This window comes from Oreochromis aureus, linkage group 3, assembly GCF_013358895.1.
Source record: "Oreochromis aureus strain Israel breed Guangdong linkage group 3, ZZ_aureus, whole genome shotgun sequence".
In the NCBI taxonomy this organism is placed as follows: Eukaryota; Metazoa; Chordata; class Actinopteri; order Cichliformes; family Cichlidae; genus Oreochromis; species Oreochromis aureus.
The window spans coordinates 95,877,086-95,904,027 of NC_052944.1; the positions used below are offsets into that span (position 1 = coordinate 95,877,086).

The window sequence follows — 26,942 nt, forward strand, 5'->3', positions numbered from 1 at the left end:
GAGCTGCTTCTGGTCCTGATGTCCTCTGTTTAATCCTGGACCTGCAGAAGAGACACAAGACAGTCAGACACAACACAATTAGGGGTGGGTTTTGATTATCGATTTATCGATTAAAATCGATTCTAGCTTGGATAACGTGATATCGATTCATTAAAATCCTCAATTGATTTTTTAATATAAATTTATTTTGCCCGAAACGCCAGAATCTTAGGTTAAACCTCACAAAATTTCAACAACCACCAAACAGCTAAAACAGTAAATGACAGCAGGTATATGGATTCTGCACAAAGACGTAAACACAAAGCGCGGACCCGCCAACGGATCAGAATAAGTGATCTGTCGCCTCACCGACACGGTCGGGGCTGAAAGCCGACAGCTCGCTGATTCTGATGTTTCGGCAGGTCCGCGCTTTGTGTTTACGCTGCAGGTTTTATCTCTCTCCAAACAATATTGACTGAACCACCCACATAGCAAGCAGGCCTGGCCCAGATCTGGTATCAAGCGGGCACTGCTGGCTGACCTCTGGCATGATAAGACGTATGTCAACCAGATATGGGCCATGCCTGGCATAGATGGCACTGTCTATGTGATAGCATGCCACATCTGGCTCGAAAGTGGTTTGGGATATGTGGCCCAGGGTCATAGAGAACCGGCCTGGCCTGGATCTGGCATCAAGCTGGCATACTGACTGACCGGTGTCATGGCAGAGTGTATGTCAACCAGATGTGGGCCAGGTGTGGGCACTATTGAGGCACTATTTATGTTTCTATCTTCCTATTTTAGTTAGAAGACACAAATACCATGTTGCAACACTATACTGATATAGTAGCCAACGTTTCAAATGTAGGTTTGACAGGTTTGTGAGTGTACACATTATCCAAAACCTAGTGAGCGTTTACTCATCTGTGCCAGTGGGTGGCTGTAGCTCAGGTGTAGAGCAGGTCACATATTGATCGGAAGGTTAGTGGTTTGATCCCTGGCTTCTCCAGTCTGGATGCCATGAGTGTGAATGTGTATGAATGTAGTTAGGAAGCACTCAGTTAAGAGAAAGTGTGTGGTTGGGTGAATGTGGCATGTTGTATAGAGCACTTTGAGTAATCTGGGAGAGTTGAAAAATGCTATATAAGAACCAGGCAATTCACTGTCTGAACAGAGTTTTGTCATGTTAGTTTTGCACTATTATGCACTATTGTTATTACATGGCTTAATTAAGGTACACATTAGGCTGAGATCTGGGGCGATAGCTGAAACTGTTCTGGGCCAGAGCTGAAACTGTTCTGGGCCAGCACAGGGCCAGCAGTGTGTCTGCAACTGGCCCGTGGCTGCACACAACTTACACATGGCCCACATACCTCAAAGAATGACGGCCCTTTGGTGGCCCAGACCAGGTTTGCTAGAGGTAATCCACACATGGACCAGCAAAGGATCACCAGTGTGTCTGCAACTGGCCTTGTGCTGTCCCATGTGTGGGCCACCTTTGGAAAACCGTCATTCTTTGCGCTATGTGGGCCATGTGTAAGCACATTGTGTGGGCCAGATCCGGACCATACCAATTTTTTGCTATGTGGGCAGCAGCAAAAGAAGATCCAAACTACGCTTCACATAAACATCGTCTTGAATTCACTCTTAGTTTTGCTGTTTTGTTTCCACCACGATAAAATCTGACTTCATGCACAGCTCTCTCTCTCTCTCTGTACTTCAAGAACAGTTTCCCGTCTAAAAATCTGTTTTCTGCATTATTTGCTTTCTTGTTACGCACAAGTCTACCGTTGTTTACAGCGCTGTTGGCCACTGTTTTTTTCCTTTTACCTACTTCCAAAAAGAAAACCTAATTTCTGCTGTTCAATACTGAACAAATTTAAACTTTTTAAAATTATTCAAAATTGCAGAACGCTTAGCTGTGTCTCTAATAAAATCTCTGTAACTTTGCTCTGCTTCACTTCAGCAGCATCAGGTAATGTTCAATGTTGATTAATAGTTTTCTTTTGTTTTTGATGTACTGCTGAGTATTTTTTATACAACCCCAGGCCAGGAAAATCACCTTAATGTTTTTCTGTGTTTTATCCTCAGTTACTTTGACACAAAGCCATCTGCTGTGATGCTTACACCTTTGATAAAGTCTTGCGAGTGTCAGTTTTCTTTTTATAGATATAAAAATATAGAAATGTTTACATGCTACTGTAAGGTGACCTTGTGGGTCTGAAAGGCGCCTATAAATAAAATATATTATTATTATTATTATTATTATTATTATTATTATTAAATGTACTGATGCATGATCTGAATTATAATATTTCTGACTGTCTGAGGCAAAATTTCCCCGATTCAAATCGAATCAAATCGAATTGAATCGAATCGTGGATCGAATCGATTCTAGAAATTAGTGACAATACCCAGCCTTAAACACAATCAGACACATACGCACACAGAAACTAACCGTTGACTCTGAGCTGCACTGTTTTGTATCTTATTAAGTTGTTGTCACCAATCGAGACTGCACAGCTGTATTCTCCACTGTCTGTCTTTATGGGGTTGTTCAGGGTCAGACTGAGGTCTCCAGTTTTCAGTGGGTTTTCATTCATCTTCGTTCGGTCGTAAACCTGGTCCTGTTGGTCAGGCTGGTCAGGGAACCCTTCATACACATGAATCCTCATGCGACGATCCTTCCACTCCACTTTAGCATCTTCAGGCAGGTTTTCTGTGGTTTTGAAGGGAAGCTTGACAGACCCCGCCCCCTCCTCCACCTCCACCTGAAAGACTGAGAGGACAACAAACACAACATGAGCTGTACAAAGTGTGATTGGTGCTCACAGAGCAGTATCATGTGACTCTTGTTCTGCACTAAATGAAGCGATGGAGTGGCGCCTCCTTCAGGCAGAGAAACAGCTCATGGAGAGAAATAATTATTAGAGCAAAAACAAGAGTGGAGCTGCAAATAAGGCTACGTTCACACTGCAGGTCTTAATGTTTAGTTCCGATTTTTTGATCAAATCCGATTTTTTTGTCTGCTTGTTCACACTACAAATAAAATGTGACTGCAAACGCGCTCTAGTGTGAACCCTCAAAGCGGCCCGCATGCGCAAAAGAAGACGTCACACACAACGCGCTCTGTTTACACCCAGACCAAACAGTATTGTTTGACTGATGGCCCTTAATATAAAGACTTGTTTCGGATTTTATGTTTCCCAATTTTGCTTTAAGTTATAAAGTCATTTTTTTTATTTACATATGGCCTAATAATGATCCTTATTGCTGTTTTAGAGAGGAGCAGTGGTTCAAAGGATAGTTGAAGATTTCTGTCAGAATCTGCAGATTATACAGTACAAATAAAATGTTCACGTTTCTCCAACGTTGTCTTCCCAAAGGTTTCACTAACATCTACACTGGATGGCCAGGAAGCGTTCACAATGTCTTCTCAGGCGGTGATAATTGGCGTCTGTCTTGTGTCAGTGATGTAAAAGACAGATTTAATATGATATGACCATTTAAACAGCAGTCGCTTTCTAAAACATCAGGTATGTATGACCCACGTCAGATTTGTGCTGTTCACACTGTCATACCATGATCGGATATGGGGCGCATAGGGTCAAAAAAGTCGCATTTGATGCGCTTTCGCCTGCAGTGTGAACGTAGCCAAAGTGTCATGGTCTGGGTGAGTGCTGTGACTGGTGTTCCACCCCTGGGCAGAGATAGGCAGCACCTGAGTGTAACTGAATCTTAGTTAGGGCTGGACCAGGTGACCCTGAATCCTCCCTTAGTTATGCTGCAATAGATGTAGGCTGCCGGGGATTCCCATGATGCATTGAGTTTTTCCTTTCCAGTCACCTTTCTCACTCACTATGCGTTAATAGACCTCTCTGCATCGAATCATATCTGTTATTAATCTCTGTCTCTCTTCCACAGCATGTCTTTATCCTGTTTTCCTTCTCTCACCTCAACCGGTCGCACCAGATGGCCCCGCCCCTCCCTGAGCCTGGTTCTGCCAGAGGTTTCTTTCTCACGGTACTGGGTCGTGTGACCCAGTGTCTGACATTCTTCCTCTTAAAAGGGAGTTTTTCCTTCCCACTGTCGCCAAAGTGCTTGCTCATAGGGGGTCATATGATTGTTGTGTTTTTCTCTGTATCTACTGTACAATATAAAGCGCCTTGAGGCGACTTTTGTTGTGATTTGGCGCTATATAAATAAAATTGAATTGAATTGAATGGGACAGAAAAGGACCACCAGTGTGTCTGCAACTGGCCTTGTGCTGGTCCATGTGTGGGCCACCTTTGGCCAGATCTGGGCCACCAAAGGGCCGTCATTCTTTGCGATATGTGGGCCATGTGTAAGCACATTGTGTGGGCCAGATCCGGACCATACCAATTTTGCTATGTGGGTAGTACCCACAAGAGAAGGTGATGAGTGGAAGACTGCATTTAAAACACATTTAGGACACTTTGAATACTTCGTCATACCTTTCGGATTAACTAAGGCACCCGCAGTCTTCTAGGCTTTAATGAGTGATGTACTACAGGACTTTTTGGATTGTTTTTTTTTTTTGTCTATTTAGATGACATTCTTATCTTCTCCAAGAACCTTCACGAACATGTGCCCCATGTACGAGCAGTGCTCCAAAGACTGTTAGAGACCAGATTATATGTCAAGGCTGAAAAATGTGAATTTAACGCTCCATCTGTTTCCTTTCTCGGATACGTGCTGGCAGGGGGCAGGTGAGGATGGACCCGGCAAAGTTGGAAGCAGCTTCAATGCTTCTTGCGTTTCACCAACTTTTATAGGCATATTATTATGAACTATAGCTTAGTGGCGGCCCTACTCACTCATCTCACCTCCACAAGAGTTCCCTTCAGCTGGACGCCCAAGGCAGAGGCGGCATTTCAGAAACTGAAATACCTGTTCGCCATGGCGCCCATCCTGACCCAGGCTGACCCTAGCAAGCCTTTTGTGGTGGAAATAGATGGTTCCGATGTGGGGGGCCATTCTGTCTCAATGCTCCGACTCCTCATCTAGGTCACATCCATGTGCGTATTTCTCGCGCCGACTGTCCCAGGAGGAAAGAAATTATGATGCGGGGAATTGAGAGCTCTTGGCCGTCAAACTGGCACCTAAGGAGTGGTGGCACTTTTTGGAGGGTGCTGAACACCCATTTATTGTATGAACAGATCATAAGAACTTGACTTATCTACAACATATTAAGACTGGTGGAGACTGGTGGAGACCTGGTGGTCATTGTTTCTTGCTCCCTTTAACTTCTCAATTTCCTATCGCCCAGGGACGCGCTATCTCGGCAGTTTGAGGTGGAGGAGGAGCCTTCTGAGAGCCAATCCATCCTGCCAGCTACCTGAAAAATAGTAGCAGTCACATGGGAAATACAGGATGTCATTGATCCGGCTCTCAGAAAAGAACCTGACCCAGGCACAGAACCGGCGGGTCGGTGTTTCGTGCCCAGAGCTTATCATTCTAAGTTTTTAAAATGGGTAAACACGGACAACCTCTACCTCACATCCAGGTCAAGGTAGGACCACTTCCTTTATTAAAATACATTTTTTGTGGGACACCTTGCTGCGTCACCTCCCACAATCCATCCACCTGGGCTTCCTATTTACCTTGGGTTGAGTACACGCATAACACCTTAACCTCCTCTGCCTCTAGTTTATCTCCTTTTGAGGCTTCATTAGGGTACTAGCCTCCGCTGTTTCCAGAGCAGGAGGAGGAGCTGGCCGTGCCGTTGGTGCAGCATCATCTACAGCGCTAATTGCAGTCCTGGGTCAGGACGCAGGAGATGCTACTGAGTCCCGCCACCCGCCAGAAGTACTACGCCAACCAGCGGTGGACTCCAGCCCTGGAATAGTCCCCAGGTCAGAAAGTGTGGTTGGCCACCAAAGACATTCCTCTCACGTAAGCTATCACCTTGTTAAAGCGGACCATTCAAGATCACCAAGGTACTCAGTCCCACAGCCCTGAAAGTCTTGTTGCCCCCCACCTTACATATCCATCCAGTATTTCATGAAGACATTTTAATTTCAAGAAGCATTTGATTAATTTCTTTTCATGTTGTTTTTATTGTTTTGCATTACTGTTTCACTGGGTTTATGATTCATGGCATATTACCAGACTGCTGTGTATTTTATTGGTACCAGTTATGAAGGACAAAGCTGCAAAAGTGAGCTGTTTGGATAATTACAGGCCGATTGCACTAGCCAGTATTTTATCTAAGGTGTTAGAAAGAATCTTGTTTGACAGAGTTAGTGTGTTCATCTCTTCTCTGGATAATCAGTTTGGCTTCAAACCAAAGCACGGCACTGACATGTGCATATATGCACTCAAGGAAATAGTCAGTTTGTATAGGGCTAAAAATTCATCTGTCCTCATGTGTTTCATTGATACCTCTAAGGCTTTTGATCGAGTGAACCACAGAAAACTTTTTGATAAATTGAAGAGAAGGGGAGTTCCTCAATACATCGTGAGGATTCTCTCTTACTGGTACGCTCATCAGAACATGCAGGTTAAATGGGGAAGCAGTATTTCTGCCCCCTTTGGTGTCAGCAATGGTGTCAGAGAGGGTGGGATTTTGTCTCCAATTTTATTTAATCTATATGTTGATGATTTGTCCATACAGCTGAGAGCCTGTAACATTGGGTGTATATTAGGTAAAACATTGATAAATCATCTTATGTATGCAGATGACCTGGTTGTTTTTAGTCCAAGCAGTGCTGGGTTACAGGATCTTCTTAATGTCTGTACTGAATATGGTGTGCAATATGACATAGAGTACAATGCTGTTAAAAGTGCTGTTTTGATATGTAGAACCAAGCAGGATAAACAGCTAAATTTCCCTTTGTTTAAACTGGCCCAAAAAACTCTTGAAATTCACAAAAAGGTGAAATACCTCGGTCACTTTATTACTGAGCAAATGAATGATGATGATGACATATACAGACAACGGTGTAAGCTCTATGTGCAGGTAAATAATATTGCTCGCAAATTCAGCTTTTGTTCACTTCCAGTTAAAGTGGCTTTGTTTAAAGCGTATTGCACACCGCTATATACTGCCCCCTTGTGGTCATCCAACAAACAACGTAGCATGCAGAAGCTGCATGTAGCATATAATGACGCGATGAGAATCCTTTGCAGGATACCTAGAAGGGGTAGTGCCAGCCAGATGTTTGTAGCTGTGGGTGTTTGGACTTTTAAAGCACTGTTAAGAAAGTTAATGTTCAATTTTAGAGAACGACTGGATCAAGTAACAGTATAATTTTAGCACTTACAGATCCGACAGTGAGCGGTTCCCGTTACTCATCCAGTCTGAGAAAGCACTGGTGGAAGTGTTTGTGTATTTATTGATTTCTTTTAAGTAATTGTGTTTTATGTATATTATGGTTTTATATTTTTTAAAATGCTATATATGTTTCTATGTATATGTATGTATACACATACATGTGTTTGAGGGGGCGGGGTGTTTCTGTCTTGTTTTTATGGACATGAAGTCTGCCAATAAAGATTGAATTGAATTGAATTGAATTGAAAACTTACTGTTACATTTTTTTATATTTCCATTTCTTGTGTTGTAAAGCACTTTGTGCTTTTTATCTGTAAAAAGCGCTATGTAAATAAATTTTACTTACTTATTTACTTCCTTACTCAGGTGAAACCAGTCCTGCTCAGTCCTCTGTGCCCTCCATCTGACCCCTCCTCCACCCGCGTGGAGGGGGGGGTCAGATGGCCATCAATGGTCAGTCTGGTCAGTCCAGTCAGTCCAGTCTTTATGGTCAGGCGCAATTTGGATGTAGGTCGGTGGGGACCAGCAATTTTTGGTTGACTGGGAAGGGTACGGGCCAGTGTTAGGAGACCTGGGTCATCAACCGAGAGTTGAAAGTTTTCATTATTATTGTACTTTGAATTTTGCCTTCATTTATCATTTCTAGTCTTTTTGTTTCTTTGTCAGAGTTGTGCCTTCTGGTTTCTGTACTGTGTTCTATAGTTGCTGTCTCCCCTGTCTGCTGTATCCCCGTGTGAGGTCCGCGTCTCTGTGATGTATTCCCTGTTTTACTTTGAAGGTCCATGTCTTATGTTAATGTATTTGGTTTTACTTCCTGACAGGGGATTTCTTTAAATCACCCTGCCGTTCTTCAGCTGAGACATCTGAGTCAGAAAACACAACACTGCAGAAGTTTTTCACTCGCGAGGGGCAGTCATGGAACGCACGAATCTGCGTCTCATGACTGTCTGCGTCCTTTATTTATACAAGATGTTTCTGTGTGTGTGTGTGTGTGTGTATGTGTGTGTGTGTACGTGTGTGTGTGTACAAAGGTAACAACGTCACTCAGAGCAGCGGGTTTTTTCCCCTTTTCTACATCTGTATGTTCTTGTAAAAGAGCTGAGGTTTCACTTCTCTACATCTAAATGTTCTTTAAAACAGGAAGCGGTTAGTAGCTGCACAAGTTCATCACACAAGTTACTGGGTGAAAAGTCACGTAGACATATGCTTAATAATGCATTAAGGAATACATTTCATGGAGCTGATCACATATATGTTCAATAATCTTTTAACACTTCCCCTGTTTCGTTAGGCCTGATTTGCCCCAGCTGTGTTTCCCTCCTGTTGCCCATTCCCTGATTGCTCCCTCTGTGTATTTAAGCCCTGTGTTTTCCTTTGTCTGTCCATTCCTTGCTGTATGTGCTGTCCATCCGCCTGCCAGTTAGTTATCTGTATTTGTTTAGTTTTCTGTTCTGCCTTGCCTTCCAGTAATAAACTTGAGGTTCACATTTGCCTCTGAATGTCTGCACTTTGGTCCTCCATACCACGATTCCTGCCTGCAAACAGTCTCAACATGACACCCAGAGGAACACGCATGGATTTCCCGCTCTCTCATCCTTGACCCATCTTTAATTTCTGTTTTTATTTAATCTTTTTTTAGGTCACGTCGCAGAACAGGGACGGCTTGGCCGCCAGGGGGCGTCCCTTGAGGGGAGGGGGTGTACTGTCATAGTCTGGGTGAGTGCTGGGTCTGCCATTTCCATGACTCTCTCCATCCTGTCCACAAAAGCCCCAAGGCTCCCTCACAGACACCTCCAAGTATTCACAATGTATAGCTGCCTCTCGCTTCATAGAAATGTCAAGTTTAACGTGTGCTAGTATAGAGTTCATGAATCATGGTGTGCCACTCTATGTTACTATATTTCATGTTCTGAGTTCTCATTCACACATAGTATGGTGTTTAAGGTTCAGGAGTAGTCTGCTCCAAGAGTTTTTATGTTTACGGGGTCGTTTGCCCTATCTACTAGTGTATCTCCTGTTCTAGATTCATGTTCAAACGTAGCCTTGGAGAATTATAGTTCATGTAGATTTGAGATTAGTTTCTTTAGCTCCACGTCTCCACAGAAGTATTTGTATTATTATACCGGTTACTTTATTAGGCTGTAGTTAGGTTTCACACTTTAAGCTCTCCTTCGTTCATTGTGTGTCACTGTCACTTCCCCTGTAAATAAAGTTTTGTCACATCGCACTTGCATCTCTGACTGCTGTCTGTTTTAGAATCTGTTTTCCCACATTTGGCCTACGGCTGGGACAATAAGGCCGAGAGGAACGCTGCAGAAAACTGTTCATGTGTGAATTCATAACTTCATAGATTTATTTGAGCACTAAAATCAGAGCTGCTTCTATTTCTAATATGACAGCTGTACATTAGAGCTGGAACACTTTAAATGTGAGCCATAAAAACATGATACTCTACAAGATGTCTGTGAAGGTTCTCAGTCATCCAGGTCATCGTAGTCTAAGGAGCTTGGAAAGAAAAGCGTCTGGATTTCTTTACGTTTCTTGAAGACGTTTCACCTCTCATCCAAGAAGCTTCTTCAGTTATAGGGTCAAATGGTGGAGAGTCTCAGATTTAGGCTACGTCCACACTACATCGTTTTCTTTCCATTTTGGCCTCCCGTCCACACTGAGACAGCATTTTCAAAATGCAGCGAAAACGAATACATTTCAAAACGGACCTGCCCCATCGCAGTGTGGACACTTGAAAACGCAGACTTACTAAAACAATGACACATCTTAGTCATGTGATGCAGTCATGTGACCAATTAAACAAAGATAGCGGAAGGCATTATACAGCAGTTGTTTTGATTGCTCTCAATTTTGACAGCCCTATTAAAGATTAATATCATTTTGTACACGCTCCAGATAGCTTTTCTTCAAATTCTTTAATTCTCACTCGCTTTTGTGCATGCGCAGGACTGGAATGTAAGCGTTTTGGGCTGTTTCAATGTGGACGCACAATTCTGTGAAAAAGACTGAAAACGCGAGTGTGGGCGTAGCCTTAAGCTCTGTGGGAGTATGCCCCCCGAGAGGGACAATGGACCCCCTAATGATCCTCTACCTAATCACATGAGCCAAGGTGTGAAAATGAGTGTGGGTCCCAATCAGCCAGGGTTTTGGGTGAGCTCATTGTGAAACCTAGCCCCACTCTATCATGTGATTTCCTGAGGTCAGATGGCCCAGGATGTGAGTGGGCGTTAAGGCGTCTGGGAAGGGATCCCTCGCTGGTGTCTAATCTTATTTTCTGTGCATCTTTGCTGACTTTATAAACACCCAGTTAGGATAACCGCATGTTTTAAGAGCTTCCTTTAGATGTGTGCTCCTTCTTTTTCCCTTCAGGCTTAGAGGGAACATTTTCTGCCTGGTGATGTAGGGTCCTGATTACTCCAAGTTTCTGTTCCAGAGGGTGATGGGAGTCAAAGAGGAGGTACTGGTCTGTGTATGTGAGCTTCCGGTAAACTTCAGTGTAGAGGTTTCCATTCTCTTCGGTGCGTATGGCACAGTCCGGGAAAGGCAAACAAAGGACACCATGGTTTCATCTGGATCCATCTCAAGCTGGATCCCTGGATCCAGATGAAACCATGGTGTCCTTTAATGTAGCCTGTCTCTTCACTTGCATACCCACCACGGAGGCAGTGGAGACTGTCAGAAAACGATGACAAGAAGACAGTTCTTTGGAGGACAGAACCAACTTCAACCCCGATCAGATTTGCACACTATTAGACCTCTGCTTTACCACAGCATATTTCAAATACAACGAGGGTTTCTACAGGCAAAAACATGGATGTGTCATGGGCTCCCTGGTGTCACCTATTGTAGCCAACCTTTACATGGAGGAAGTGGAAAGAAAGGCTCTTGGCTCTTTTAAAGGGAGAGTACCCAGCCACTGGTACAGATATGTAGACGACACCTGGGTCAAAATCAAGACACAAGAAGTGGAATCCTTCACTGCACACATTAACGCCGTGGATAAAAACATCAAGTTCACCAGGGAAGACACAAAGGACAACTGTTTGCCTTTCCTCTTTAGACCATGATACTCTACAAGTGCATTCAACTCTGACACTGTCACATCATGAAGGAGACGTGGAAATCACTTTGTTACACAAATCAAAGTCAAATCAATTCTATTGATGGAATATTGTGTGATCAATAGACTGATCAGTTTCTAATCTGTCATCTATCAGCTGGAAATCCAGCAGTGTCAAACAGACTTGGCAGCAGATTAGGACCAAACACAAACACATTGAGACTTTTTCTTCATCAGCAGTTGCAGGTAAATTGCAGCAACAATGCGACTCAGACAGTTTCTCTATAACTGCAGGGCTTCCTGCGCTGCTGTTAGTCAGATACGGATCAACAGGTTGTGCATAGAAAGCAGATTCCTTCAGCAGAGGATCCATATCACACTTGAAGCATGTCGTCGGGAAACAATCAGTGAAAATGGGACACTTTGAGCCAATTTGAGCCTCAAACTCTGAACATAACCTGCTGCAGACCAGCTGATGTGTTCAGCATCAGTTACCATGGTGAGGAATTTCACAATAAAGGAGGCGTACGCTCTGTCTTTTCCCGGCCCGACGCTCTGGGACATTTTAGACAAGTTTCCTGGCAGAATACGATCCCGTCCGGAGGCCGACACCATCCTTATCCACATGGGCACAAACCGGATTCCAAACAGCGCTCCCACTTCCTCAAACTGGACTTTGTGTGTCTTTGTGAGGCTGTGAAACAAGCCCACCGGAGTGTTTGTATCTGCGGCCCCACTCCCACCTGTGGCCGTGGGGCGTTTGGGTGGCTGCTCGGCCTCCACACCTGGCTCTCCTCTGTGTGTGACTCCCACAGCCTGGGCTTTAGAGACAACTTCAATGTTTTCTGGGACAGGAGGCATCTTTCTGCAGCAGATGGGCTCCACTTCAACCAATCAGGAGCCAGATCCTCTCTGCTAACATATCATATGGAGTCCAGCGTGCAGGAAACACTCCATCAAGTACCTGTCCACACCTGCTGACCGCTCCGTCACTGACTGATGTCCCCCAGGTCCTAGTCCCTATCATCTCAGTTCCACTCTAAACACTAATACATGTTCAGCTGGACTCGGAGCCTCTGGAGACATTTTGGATATTCCAGTCATAATAACTAACAGGACAGTTTGTGCAAGGTGGAGAAAATCTGCTGCATCATCCCATTGATGAAGCATTCAGCTCCACCCTACAGTTTCTCTGCTGCCTCCATCCACCTTGGTTCACTTTGCTCTTCTTAATGTTGGAGCTCTGAATAGTCAGGCTTTTATTCTGAAGGATTTTACAACTTCCCATCAGCTTGATTTGATGTTTTGAACAGAAACTTGATGAAATCTGGAGAGGACTGTCTAGTCTGTGAACTCTGACCCCACATATGATTGTTTCAGTCGGCCCAGAGAAAGTGGCTGGGTGGGTGGAGCTTTGGCTTCAAATGCTCCCCTATTAAGGTGGATGAAGGGTGTAGTTTGGAGGTGCTGCTTGTTAAAGTGTGAAACAGCTCCTATCTGTGCAGGTATCTCCGCCCTCCTAAGACTCCATCAGAGTTGGAGCTCTCAGATGTTTCCTGCTCCATGGTTCTTATGTGTGATCACATGATCTGAGCTGCTGATTTTAAGATCCATGTTGATGATCTTACTGACTCATTTGCCACAGAGTTCCTCAGTACAGTAAATTCATTGGTTTCAAACAGCGTGTTGTTGGCCTACATATAACTGTGGGCTTCAGTATGAACCCAGGCTTTGAGCTGATGTGTTTCTATCTGATCATTGATGGATTCTGTTTGAGATCATTTTTCCAAGTGATCAGGCAAAGAAGCTGTGTCAGTACGCTGACGCTCTTTTCATGGGGAAACAGGAGAAACATGTTCATCAGTGTTTCCTACCACCACTGGTATTCCTCCTCCCTCACACACACAAACACTCTGAATGATCTGAACCTCCTTTGTACATCCACTTTAGATTCAACTGCACCTTTTAAGATCAGGACTAAACGTGGTGCTCGCTCGCTGCCCTGGATTCACAAAGACATTCACAGTCTGAAAAGACAATGCCGGAGGGCAGAAAGGAGACGGAAGAAGGTGAATCTGCAGCTCTGTCATCAAGAAATGAAAGCGTGAACGACTGCTTTCAATGAACAGGTGAACGAGGCGAGGGCCGGCTATTTCTCTCCTTTAATTCATTCTAATAAGCACAGCCCAGAGCTCTTTGGAGCTCAGTGGAGCGTCTTTGAAATCCTGCAAGTTTTCATCAGATTACGGCATCGAGTGAGGAACGTCTTCACTTTCTAAACTTTCTGAAGGATCAAATGAATGAGAGGAAATCCAAACCAGCAGCTCCTGATTCTTTTCTTGATGTCCCCGACCCCAGCCACAATATCTGATCTTCTTTTCTGCCCAGTCTGTGGAGGAGCTTTGAAGGACTGTGGCACAACTGAAACGCTCATCAAGCTGTGTAGATATGATTCCTCCAAAGTTCCTGAGTGAAGTTTGGGATGTCCCTGCCCTCGGCTGCTTCCAATAATGAACACTTGTCTGTCCTCTGGCTGTGTCCCAGAATACTTAAAGACAGCCTGTGTGCAAGCACTCATCAAAGATCCAGCCTCCATCCTTCTGACTACAACAATTACAGAGCCAGCTCAAAGTTTCCTTTTAGAGCAGAACTTTTGGAGAACACTGTCTGTCTGAAGCTTCTTGAAGCGTTACGTCCATGCTAGAACTCCACTTTGACTCTGACTGTGGATCCTGCTGAAGCTTCTCCAAATAGTGGAGAAATGAAGACCTCCACAAGATCAGCAGACCCAGCTCAACAATGTCTGCAGGTGCTAACAGGTCAATCTTTGAGACGCTGAATGTTCCCAGTTTCCTGCTGTGAAACTAGAAGTGATGACTATTATTGTAACAGCACTACAGCTGGAACTGCTGACAGGGCTGGAGATGAACTGGATTCTGATTTCAGTCACAGTTTTGGCTTTCAGTCGTCATCAAAACACTTTGTTTCATTCATGTTGCTCTGAAGCTTTCCTTTCTTCTCATTGACGTGTTATGAACCAATCACAGCCCTTTCCTTTACAGCGCTCTGCTTTCACCCCTCCCTAAAAGCCCAAATTCACTCTCAGTTGAGTTCAGCTGGAGCCAAGATGACACAGAGAGCCTTTGGTCCATGAGATCTATCTAGGAGACATCAGTAACATCAGGTTTGTGTGAGCCGTCCTGTAGAACGCTTACATACAGCTGCTTCTGTCTCTGATCTCTGAGCATCTCTCAGCTTCAGCTGGGACTCCACCCAGGTGTTGGTTGGTTGTTGGCACAGGTGTAGAGCTGCTGCAGTGACTCACAGCTGCTTTCATCCAGTTTAAATAAAGACATGAAAATCCTCCAAATATCATCTAGAAATAGAAATCTGTCCACTGTGGGACATGTGAGGCTGACATTAATATGTCTTAAAGTGGGAGATGAAGAAATGATTCCAGGGCCCAAATCATTGAGACAAACATCAATCCACACTTCACTTTGTTTCATGTCTCTAAAGTGGGAATATTTCAGTGTGATGAACAAAGGCCTCCAACAAATAAAGCTGATTTTCTTTTCCTGTCTTTTCTCCAGCGGCCTCAGCTTCTTCCTCTTTCCCCTGTCTTCTTCTGCAGATGCTCCTCTGTAGCTTCAAGCTGTTTCTCTTTACAAGGAGAGCTACAAACCTTTGCATCCAGCCACAAACACCCCATGGGCTCCTCTGGATCATCACACTCATCATTTTCACAATAAAAGCCTCATATTTATGGCTGCTCCACCCTGACATGTGACAACATCCAAATGACTGGATCAAAGTGTTTGAATGATCTCAGCAGCTATAAAACTATTGATATTTATACATTTACATTGATTTGGACTAAACTAACAAAACTATTGATTTGATCCAAACTCAAATCATGCCAGAGGCTTTTATTTTGAAGTTAGGATCATTTTTAATGGTCTTCTTAGTCTGTTCATTTAAACACACAGTTGCTCCGCCTGACATTTTTGGCTTTTAGATCAAAACATCAAACAATCTATATTATTTGAATCAACTGAAAATGGATTCAAACTAAAAGCTTTTAGAGAATAAACTCCTACACGACCTCTGACCTTTGACCTGTATCTACAGCACTGACCTCCGACTTTCAGCTCCACCTTTCTCTTCAGCAGGATGTTTCCCTCCCTGCTGTAGACGGTGCAGGTGTAGGTGGAGTTGTCTCCATCTGTGGGGTATTTCAGGGTCAGACTGAGGTCTCCAGTTTTCAGCAGGTCTTTATTCATCTTCGTTCGGTTTGTATAAGCCTGGTGCTGTTCTTCAGGCTGGTCAGAGCCGTTCTTATACATGTGAACTGTATCCCAGGCATTGTCCTTCCACTCCACTTCAGATTCTTCAGGCAGGTCAAGTGTGGTTTTGAAGGGCAGCTCGACAGACTTCAGCCTTGAATCCACCTCCACCTGGGGAACTGAGAGGACAACAAAGCAGATCATGGATGAAGAGTGTGAAAGAACTTCTTCCACTACAGTATTTATTACATCACAAACCCTCACACTGTCTCAATCCCCGTTTCCAGTTTCACTGAGAGAAGGCCTGAAGCTAAGACTGATAGAAAATATGTTTAAAAGTTGTGAATCTATGAGGAAACCCAATTGTCTCCCCTTTTCTTAGATGTTATCTTTGGCACTCTGTCACGCGGTTTGGCTGCACACACTAAAACTACAAATTGTCATGATCAAAAACCAGTGATCAAAGCACATTCTTGAAGTCATTCCCCAACTCTCTGTGAATGGAACTCATGGCCATTGATCAATGGTCTTTGAACAGTGGACTGTGATCTGCGGTTGTTGTTCAATGGTCATGAGAATTTAATAATAATAATAATTTGAAATTAATTATTAATTAATAATTAATTATCAAGGAACTGACCCCCAGCCCATTGTTTATTCATTGGGCTGGTTTCAGTTACTGTCCAAATGTACTCTTTATAAGATTGCGGAAACCTGCAGTCAGTTGAGACTGAATAAGTCACTTGGATGAGTGACGAAACGTTTTTCCCACTGATCGATTCCATCCAGATTAACAGAATTGACCTTTTGGGATTTACTTACATGGATGATTGAGCATGCATCAAGACGTTTTAACCCACTTTTACATCAGTATGAGCAAACAGCAGGTGAGATGGCTGATTACATTAACCACTTGAGATTCAGCCTCAGATGCAGACAAAACAGGATTACTCCTAAAAGTCTGCAAATGACCTCTTCAATTAAGGGCCTCCAGGCAACTACAATCCTCCAGAAGGCACAGCACCAGCTGCTCAATGAATGGGTGAGACGAGCAAACTTTACCATCAACGTACTAAAATCTAAATAGGAGTGAATCCAACTGAGACTTACAATGCAGAGTAGGTGCAGAGGTTTGCTAAACCAGAAAGATGATTATGAGAAAATTTTATCACTGCTCAGCAATGTTCCCTCTAATTTTTCACGTGTCTGAGCGAACACACAAACTCCCTGAGCGATCCCTTGGACCACTGTGAGCGACATCAGACGTGTGCACTTTGGTCACGCCAGCATCGAATCCATCCAAGTTACATGGTTTAATAAAATAATCAAATTACAGCATTTACATTTATGTTAGACTACTTTTAATTAACTGCTTTAGCCCACTTACAATGAAAATGTAAAAATAATCTAGTCATTGACCTGTGTAGTATGTTAACACTATTGGAAGTAAAAATAACTTGAACTCTGAAAACAACTTTCTTTCTTTCTTTTTTTTTTTATAAAGCTCTGACTTGTATTATGAGTCTGTGGTCTGGGAGAGAGTCTGTAACTCTCTGTCTGCAAAATACAGTATATAATGACCAATGCTGGCAATTAATTATATAGTTACTTCTTCAAAAAAGTAACTCAGTTTAGCAAACAACAAAGTTTTTTGCAGCTATTTTTTTAATGCAGCCAAGGTGTTTTTAAATAAACATTTCAAACTATTTACAGAACAATCAGCTGTTCTGCATCAAATTTGATGCCACACAAATTATTTGTGCCACTCCAAAAAATAATTTCTGTCCACTATGAGATAAAGGAGAACAACAGCCTGATACCTGCAGGCCTGACAACAGGAGATGTATCACTGCTGTAACACCTGTAACATTCAGCAGTCGCCTCATTGTTCTGACACACACAACAAAACTATTGACTACACTACACACTAACTACCAGTGATGGGAATAACAGCGTTACAAGTAACGGCGTTACTAACGGTGTTACTTTTTTCAGTAACGAGTAATCTAACTAATTACTATTCCTATCGTTACAACACCGTTACAGTTACTAATGCGGTCCGTTACTATTTTTCAACAAACAGACGGTTGAAGCTGTGTTCAGCTTACCACAGCTTATATCAGTTGCACGGAAGTAGCTGTAAGTAATCTGGACGCTACAGCTTTAAGCAGCTGCGCGCTCCCGTGGACGGTAATCACGATCACTGTCCAGCACAACACCTGGAGCTAAGGAGGCAAAACAATGGCATGAGTGCTGCTGTTTGACTGAGGAAGAATAAAGTAGTCGTGGTAAGCCAATCACATGACCACTTAAAGACAAAGCAGGTGATATAAAAATATATATCATATATTAAATATAAACAACGACAGTATACAGGAAGAAAACCAAACATTGCAGATATTTTTATCATAACTCTGGTTTTACGTGTCCTATCAACACAATTTAAAAACTGGTATAAAGTCCAAACGTTTCCCGTCAATTGTTCCGTCTGTCCTGCTCACATCTCTAATGGTTGTACACGTTGTCATTAACGTGGCTTCACTCCACATCAGCCACGCCGCTTTGCTAGCTAAAACACCGGTGTCAGCACATAACGATGCTGTCATAGCCTGTCAACGATGTTGATTAGCTGCGTATATACAAATGTAAATCGCATTATTGGCTGGACTATGGGATAAGGTGGCATCGTTCTAATCCCATACGGGAGCAGCCAGTCACTGACTAACACTGCAAAACAGAATTGTTAAAGTATTAATTTTAATTTCAATTCAGGTTAGATTTTTTTTTGTGCGCAACGCAGATTTTCTGTGCGCAGAGACCGTGCGCAACTGCGCACATGCGCAGCTTAGAAGGAACATTGCTGCTCAGTGACTAAACTACTTATAAGCAGTTTCAGTTTCAGACAGTATCTCTAAATAAACAGCTGTTAATGAGCTCACAAACACAGGCCTACAGCTGGATTTGAAAAAGTCCATTCAATAGAAAATCAACAATCACAGCTGGATTCAAAGGCTTGAGCTCTGTGTGACATGGTTACCTGTCAGTATCTACAGGGGGATTCAAATATGAAGGAAACATGAAGGTGGTGCATTAGAAAAACTGCTGCTTTCAAGTGCAGAGCAACAAACTATTTGAACTGATCCAACTTTATTAACACAGACAAAGATTTGTGGATCAGCTGCTGTTTGTTGCTATTAGGGCTGCTCAATTAATCGAATTTTAATCTCGATTATGATCTGGGCTTTCAACGATCTTTAAAAATGACTGAGCCGACTATTTGCACCTCCCTTGTGCTTTACTCTCGCGCTGCTCCGTGTGGCAAATCGAGTGCACCTCTCTGCGTTTCGAACACACATCACAACAATTAAGAGGACCCGAGGGAAGCTCGGAAAGCTCTGAAAGCTAAGCAGAAGTAATTTGTAGAGGAGAGGATAATGGCTGCTGAAGAAAGAATGCTGTTGGTTGAAAAGAGAGGTAAAAAGACTTCAGTGGTGTGGAAACATTATGGGTTCGCGGAGTCAGACGTGGATCAAATATTGTGCAGTATTTTGAAGTTCACTAAACATAGATGTTTACATTTTTCATTTATTTTTTATATTGCAAACATTTCCACTGTTATCAGTACTTGCACACTATTTTATGACAATCTTTAAAGCCATTATTCAATACATTGTTAAATAAATATCGTCAAATAATCGAGATCTCAATTTCAGTGAAAATAATCGTGATTATCATTTTTGCCATAATCGAGCAGCCCTAGTTGCTATAGATATAATCCAGCTGATGTGGGAGAACTACAGGGTGGGCCAGTAACATGGGAATGGTTGGTGATATTAAAGTCCTGTTTGTGGCACATTAGTATATGTGAGGAGGCAAACTCCTCAAGATGGGTGGTGACCATGGTGGCCATTTAGAAGTCGGCCATCTTCGATACAACTTTTGTTTTTTCAATAGGAAGAGGGCCATGTGACACATCAAACTTATTGGTAATGTGACAAGAAAAACAATGGTGTGCTTGGTTTCAACGTAACTTTATTCTTTAATATCACCAGCCACTCCCATGTTATTACGGTGTATCTATATAAATGGCCCACCCTGTACACGTGACACTTTGATGCAGCATGAACTTTGCTCCTACAGTTCATCATTTACATTTGGATGGTGTGTCGGGGGTGTGCCTGGGCAGGTGATTAACATGGGGTTGTTTTTTATGTTGTCAGTGAGGAGTAGAGAGAAAGAAGGCAGCAGTGAGCCACCAGGGGAGTGTCTGTGTCCTAGGCTGAATGAGCAAAAACCACAGTGTATTTTTGTGTGTGGCAAATAAAAGGGCTGCTGCCAAAATTGACCATCCTGCGCATATGTCGCATATGCTTTGGGGAAGAGTTACATGTGACAGATGGAAATCAAATAAAAACCAAAACAGCCACAAACATCAGACATGCTAACACTGTAACATTATTGGATGGAGCCCACTGAGACTGAACCACCATCATAAATCTGACCTCTGACCTTTGACCTGTATCTACACCACTGACCTCTGAGAGTGAGCAGTACTTTTTTCTCTATAAGGATGTGTTGCCAGTAGTAAACGGTGCAGGTGTAGGTGTTGCTGTCTATGGGGTATTTCAGGGTCAGACTGATGTCTCCAGGTTTCAGTAAGTTTCTCTTCATCTTCGTTCGGTCTCTGTAAACCTGGTCCTGTTCTTCATTCTGGTCAGAGCCGTTCTCATACACGTGGACTTTCCTGTCGTCTTTGTCCTTCCACTCCACTTTAGCATCTTTAGGCAGACAAACTATGGTTTTGCAGGGCAGTTGGACAGACTCCACCCCTGAATCCACCTCCACCTTGTAACCTGAGAGGACAACAAAGCACAATATGATGACATGAGCAGCAGCTGTGATGGTCACATGACCTCCCTGTCCCCTCCTTGTCTTCTAGTCTCAGTCAGATTGTGTCTCAGTTTGTTCCTGATGTGTTCCTGACTCGTTCTTTGGTAACTAGTCTGCAGCGTCCTGTAAAGTGCTGCAGACATGTTGGATGAAGAGCAGAAGAACAGACAGACTGAGCCTCCACAGTCGGCCATGTCTCACACACATCAGCACAGAAACCATGAAGATCTCATGTGTCTGCTCTGAACATCTGAAGCTCTCCACCACATGACTGAGCACAACTCAAGGAGGAACATTTACTGAAGCTGCTGCAACATTTACTGTCAGCACATGTTTCCATGTCAGCCTGCTGTTTACCACCACAGAAGAAGAACAGCTTGTCCACATGCAGCCTCTGTGTCAGATCAATGCAGTGAAGCACACACACTGTTTAGTAAAGTCATGTTGTGGAGCTGTTTCACTGATCAATGACTGAGTCTGAAGGAGGTTTTCTGACTTCTGGAACAAACCTGGAAGTTTCTCTTCAGCTCTCTGTATCAGCTGTTTGTAACTCTCAACTCTTTCAGCTTCTGGAACAAGTTTGTGTGAGCCGCAGTCAAGGAGCCACCAGAGGACACCTGCTAACCATCGGCATTATGGGTAGTGTAGTAAGAAAGACTCACGTGATATGAAATAGTGCCGGAAATAAAATAAAAGACCTCCAGAAACCACAAGAAGAACCAGGAGAGCTTTGGCCCAGGATGGAAACTGTTCTGTGGAAAAATACAAAAACAACATGACCTTTGAACTCTGACCTCAATGTCCTGCACTGTATCCTGGTTTTTATCTACATGTCTGACCTTTGACATGGTGCAGCACTACTTTCTGTCTCAGGATGTCTTTGTCCCTGTAGATGGTGCAGATGTATCCTCCAATGTCTCTCTCTGTGGGCTGTTTCAGGGTCAGACTGAGGTCTCTAGTTCTCAGCAGGTCTTTGTTCATCTTCGTTCGGTCTCTGTAAAGGCCGTCCTGTTTCTGAAGTTGGTCACTTCCATTTGAATATCCATGGACCATCATGGTTTCTCTGTCAAATCTCATCCACTCCACTCTGGTCTCCTCAGGCAGGTCATCTGTTGTTTTGCAGGGCAGGATGACAGACTCTGACCCTTTAGTGACATTCACCTTCTCTTCTTGGTCTGAGAAGACAATAAACCAAAAAATGTAAATTACATTTGGAAAGTATTCCCACCTCTTCATTTGTTCCACATATTTTTATTCCAACATTGATTTTGACCTCTGAATTCTACACACTGTACCCTGTAATGACAGGCTACTGCTTTAAATCACTGCAAATCTATTAAAAATAAAAAAGAACAAAATGTACCTTTGTAACTCTAACTTTGGCAGCAATTACAGCTTCGAGTCTTTCTCAGTATGAAGCTACAAGGTTGGCACCTATTTTTATGCATTTTCTTTATTCTTCTTTGCAGACAGCTATTTTCTAATCTCTCCAGAGATGTTTGATTGGGTTCTTGTCTGGGCTCTGGCTGGACCACTCAAGAACATTGACAACAAAGTGGTCGCAAACCACTCCTTTGTTATCTTGGCTCTTTGTCTAGGGTTGTTTTGCTGTTGGAAGATGAACCTTCAACCAGTCCAAGGTCCAGAGAACTCTGGAGGAGGTTATTATCAAAAAAGGCTCTATACATTGGTGCATTCAGGAAATCTTCTAGTTCCTTCCATGGAAAAATACCCCACAGCATGATGCTGCCACAATCGTGTTTCACTGTAGGGAGAGTAATGACCAGCCAACCAGTGCTGCCTGGTTTTCTTAATATACGACACTTTGCATTCAGGCCAAAGAGTCCAGTATTGGTTTCATCAGACCAGAGAATTTTCTTTCTCATGATCTGAGAGTCCTTCGGGGGCTTTTTGGCAAATTCCATGTAGCCTGTCATGTGCAGCTTCAATCTGGCTGCTCTACCATACAGTCCTGATTGAAGTGTGCTGCAGTAATGGCTCTGCTTGTGGAAGGTTCTCCTCTCTCCACCGAGCAACACTGGAGCTCTGTTAGAGTGACCATAAGGCCATCTCCCTGTCTAAAGTCTGCAGACAATTCCTTGGGCTTCAAGGCTCAATTTGTGTTCTGACATGCACTGTCAACTATGGGACCTTATACAGACAGGTGTGTGCCTTTCAAAATCACATCTAATCAACTGACTCTACCACAGTAGACTCCAATCAAGAAACATCTGATTCAACTGAGCTCAAGTTTTAGTGTCACAGAAAAGGCTGTGAATACTTACAGTATGTACAGCTGTGGATTTTAGCTTCTTTTCTTAAATGCATCTGGAAGAAGAATTTCTCCCATATTCATTATGGGGATTTTGTGCAGGTAGAATTTGGAGGTGAAAAACTGATTCCATCCATTTTGGAACAAGACTGTTACATAACAAAATGTGGAACAAATGATGGGCTGAGAGTATTTTCCAGATGTTCTATAACTAAAGAAGCAGAATCGACCTGATCTGAGATCTGAGCATCTGTGTTACTGACCTCTGACTCTGCTGCCAGTAAAAATAAATATCAATAATAAAGTCATTAAAATCTCTATTCTGATGAAAAATATCAGGATAGACTGTGAGCCAAAACTGTGCCAGGTCTTCACAGTACTACTGTTAGTAATCACACATAAGTAACAGTCATGTTGTGTTATTGTCTGTCCCCATTAGGCAGGTGAGCTGCTGGTTCTCCTGCACATGTAAGAATTTCTGTATCAAATCATCCAGATTTAGTAGATGCACCAAAAATTGTACCAATAGGATTCTATTTTCTTTGTTGTTAATGTTTTAATTTTTCCAGAGTGGTTATGTTTAGAAAACGCTACTACCTTTGTAATCCCAGGTGTTGGTTTCTTACCTTTGACATGCAGCAGTATATCTGTCAGTTTCAGTTCCTCCCTTTCATTTCCGATGGAGCAGGTGTAGTTGCCGCTATCATTCATTTGGGGTTTTCTCAGAGTGAGGCTGAAGTCTAAAGTGTCCAGAGGATCAGACGTCATTGATGTGCGCTCTCTGTAACGCTGGTTTTGCTCTTTAAGATAAACTGTTTTCTCTGGGTGTAGGTGGACAGATTTGGGGTTGAGATCATTGCGAGTCCACAGCACTGTGGGATTGTCCTCAGGTATAAAACCTGAGTACTTGCAAGGCAACAGGACAGATGTTTGCCCCTCATACACCTCCACCAATGGAGCCAGGGCATGCTGGGAAACTGGAAGGAGACACAAGCACACACAACAAAAACACTTATCATGTGTATTTTGTGGATTTTTTTCTTGGGTTGATATAAAGTGGTTTCAGAAAGTTTTAGAATATGTAACGTCACTCTCAGCCATGTTTTATGAAAAGTATTCAAACACGGATTCTTCCTGTCCAACAAACACTGAAAGGACGTCAAAGATGTTAAAGAAAACTGATGGATGTCTGAACAACACTGAGGTGAAAGGAGGAAACCATCTCTTATTTATATCTATGTTTGGTTGAAAAATGAACACAGATACAAGCAGATCTGAGCTCAGACAGCTTCCTGTTATGAGACAGCAGTGCTAACAACGACACCACAGTCCATCAATTTTTAACAAATAACCATTCATCACCATTCTAGCACCAATTTTTCACAGAACGTTGCTGGAAATAAAAGAAAATGGCAGACTTCTACCAAACATGAATTCTGCCAACATTAGTCTCCTGCTAAAACCAGGCAAAGACCCTGTATTTCCCTCAAGCTATCATCCAATATTCCTTATTAATGTAGACCTTAAAATAATCTGCAGAGCTCTCTCAAAGAGATTAGAGAAGACACAAAAAGGATCCATAACTATGTTGAGTTATGTTTTTTTTTTTTTTTTTTTTGGGGGGTTACTGGCGGAAACGGGTTCTCATATTTACTTTTGTAAAAGTAAAAAAAAAAATAGAAAGAAAAAGGAAAAAGTAAAGTGAATAACGACAATCTTTATATTTCATTCTAATAAATACATGTATGTATTTTGGATTGTTGGAAAATTTGTTTGTTCCTTGTTTGATCTGGACCTGAACTCTCCCTGCTGCAGAGGACACACACACACACACACAGTTTATTAGCAAAAAGGCGTCTCAGTGTTACAACACATAAAAGTGTCACCACTGACAATGTTACACACAACTGACAACACAACCAATTTTCATCTGCATCATTGGACACTTCTTCTCTTTTTGCCATAGTCGTTAATCCTGTCAAACGTCACTACACTCTGGCAGGTTTGTGGTTCTATCAGTAAGAAACAGACGTCTGGAACACACAGATAGTTCGTCTTAAACAGATATGAACTCAGCTGTAACCCTGTGAGCGCCCTGCATGAAGTCCCAGAGGGAGTTATAAGGAATAAAGTCAAGTACAGTCAGTTTGCATCCTTTAAACTCATGTTACAGACTTTATGTTGTCTAAAAGCACAAACAGCTGTGTCGTTGTGTTTGCATTCAAAGAGCGCTCTTACCGAGTACGAGGAGCAGGAGTGGCAGCAACATCTTCATCTCCAGTTAAAGTCCTGATAACAACTACACGCAGCTGCTGATGCACTAAAGGTTTGGTGTTCTTACATTAGACAGAGGAACCCTGATCATTTCCTGTTGATCCTTCAAAATAAAATATTGTTTTTTTTACAGCAAATGTAATGGAGAAACAACATGTAGCGTCTACACGGCTGACCGTGCACTGCTTCTAGTAACCTGTGTTTGCTGCTCTATGGGATTAATACTCTGCTGTCATTTAAAACTTAAATTTAGAAATTAAACTTAAAATTTTACAAAACTGACAGTAGAATTTTAAGCTTTGTCAAAACATTTTCATACATTTATATGAGAGCCCGTTTCCACCACACACACACACAAAAAGGATCCATAACTATGAGTTATGTTTTTTTTTTTTTTTTCCTTTGGGGGGTTTACTGGCGGAAACTGGCTCTCATATTTACTTTTGTAAAAGTAAAAAAAAAAATAGAAAGGAAAAGGAAAAAGTGAATAACGACAATCTTTATATTTCATTCTAATAAATACATGTATGTATTTTGGATTGTTGGAAAATTTGTTTGTTCCTTGTTTGATCTGGACCTGAACTCTCCCTGCTGCAGAGGACACACACACACACACACACAGTTTATTAGCAAAAAGGCGTCTCAGTGTTACAACACATAAAAGTGTCACCACTGACAATGTCACACACAAATGGCAACACAACCAATTTCCATCTGCATCATTGGACAGTTTTTTTCTTCTTCTCTTTTTGCCATAGTCATTAATCTTGCCAAACATCACTACTCTCTGGCAGGTTTGTGGTTCTATCAGTAAGAAACAGACGTCTGGAAACACATATGAACTCAACTGTGACCCTGTGAGCGCCCTGCATGAAGTCCCAGAGGGAGTTATAAGCAATAAAGTCAAGTACAGTCAGTTTGCATCCTTTAAACTCATGTTACAGACTTTATGTTGTCTAAAAGCACAAACAGCTGTGTCGTTGTGTTTGCATTCAAAGAGCGCTCTTACCGAGGACGAGGAGCAGGAGTGGCAGCAACATCTTCATCTCCAGTTAAAGTCCTGATACCAACTACATACTAGTGATGGGACGTTCTGTATCGAGGCTTCGAAGCGTGTGTCGAGTAATGGAGGGGGCGTTTCCGCGAAGCGCGTATCGAGGCTTGCTTCATTTATGGGAAGAGTTGAAAATGATGACGTCCGAAGCCTCGCTGCCCGGCTAAACCACGGGACTGGTTCATGAAGCGGTTCGAACTTTGCCGCGAGCTATGACAGCGATATAAACCCCTTAGACTGCATTCAAAATGTGGGTGTTTGATGGAGAGTTGCGGTTAGTGAGAGTTTGGAGGTTTATGAGAGTGAGGAGAGAAAGTCAGGAGAGAATGGAGCCAGCTAAGAAGAGGAGGATGTCCTCCCCTGTGTGGGAACATTTTGATTTTATTCCCCCAACAAGGTATGTACATTTCTACAGAAGATGTATTTTCATAATACTGATGGTGCAATACAATTTCTGTTAAGCTGTCTTTACTTTTGTACAAGGTGAAGTGTTTGCTATGTGCCAGGGAGCTGGGATATAACAACAACACCTCATCCATGCTTAGGCACTACAGAGCTTTGCATGAGAATAAGGGGAACACCGATTGTGGAGCAAGACCAGGTGAGCCATCAAATGCCATGATAATATAGCATGCAGTAATGTTACTAAATGATAGAACAATATTATACAACTGTAATAAGTTACATGTGTGATATTTATATTTGTGCTTTGTTTTTATTGTCTTTCCTCAGGAGAACAATCTCAAATAGATGGAGACCTGGTTAGCATGGTGATTGAGGACTCCCAGCCATTTAGCATTGTGGAGGACAATTGATTTAAA

General features: G+C 42.7%; 2 protein-coding genes across 3 annotated transcripts in view; both read right to left on the reverse strand.

Moving 5' to 3' along the window:
- LOC116328660 overlaps window positions 1-26,942 on the reverse strand; it is a 209,680-nt gene that overhangs the window by 50,554 nt on the left and 132,184 nt on the right. The window lies entirely within an intron of this gene.
- On the reverse strand, window positions 20,262-26,169 carry LOC120438477. The gene is made up of 6 exons (XM_039608879.1): window positions 26,077-26,169; window positions 25,032-25,170; window positions 23,420-23,770; window positions 21,361-21,696; window positions 21,184-21,268; window positions 20,262-20,484 (listed from the first exon to the last, which is right to left on the reverse strand). The coding sequence occupies exons 2-6, from the start codon at window positions 25,066-25,068 to the stop codon at window positions 20,412-20,414; spliced, it is 882 nt and encodes a 293-aa protein (XP_039464813.1). The 5' UTR covers window positions 25,069-25,170; window positions 26,077-26,169; the 3' UTR covers window positions 20,262-20,411.

What these genes read in the sequence shown, in the direction of transcription:
- LOC120438477 (XM_039608879.1), bottom strand. Translation starts at nt 25,068, where the DNA reads ATGAAGATGTTGCTGCCACTCCTGCTCCTCGTACTCG. An exon ending in TATACTGCTGCATGTCAAAG is followed by an intron (nt 21,697 to 23,419) that starts GTAAGAAACCAA and finishes TTGTCTTCTCAG; the next exon opens with ACCAAGAAGAGAAGGTGAAT. An exon ending in AGTGCTGCACCATGTCAAAG is followed by an intron (nt 21,269 to 21,360) that starts GTCAGACATGTA and finishes TCCACAGAACAG; the next exon opens with TTTCCATCCTGGGCCAAAGC.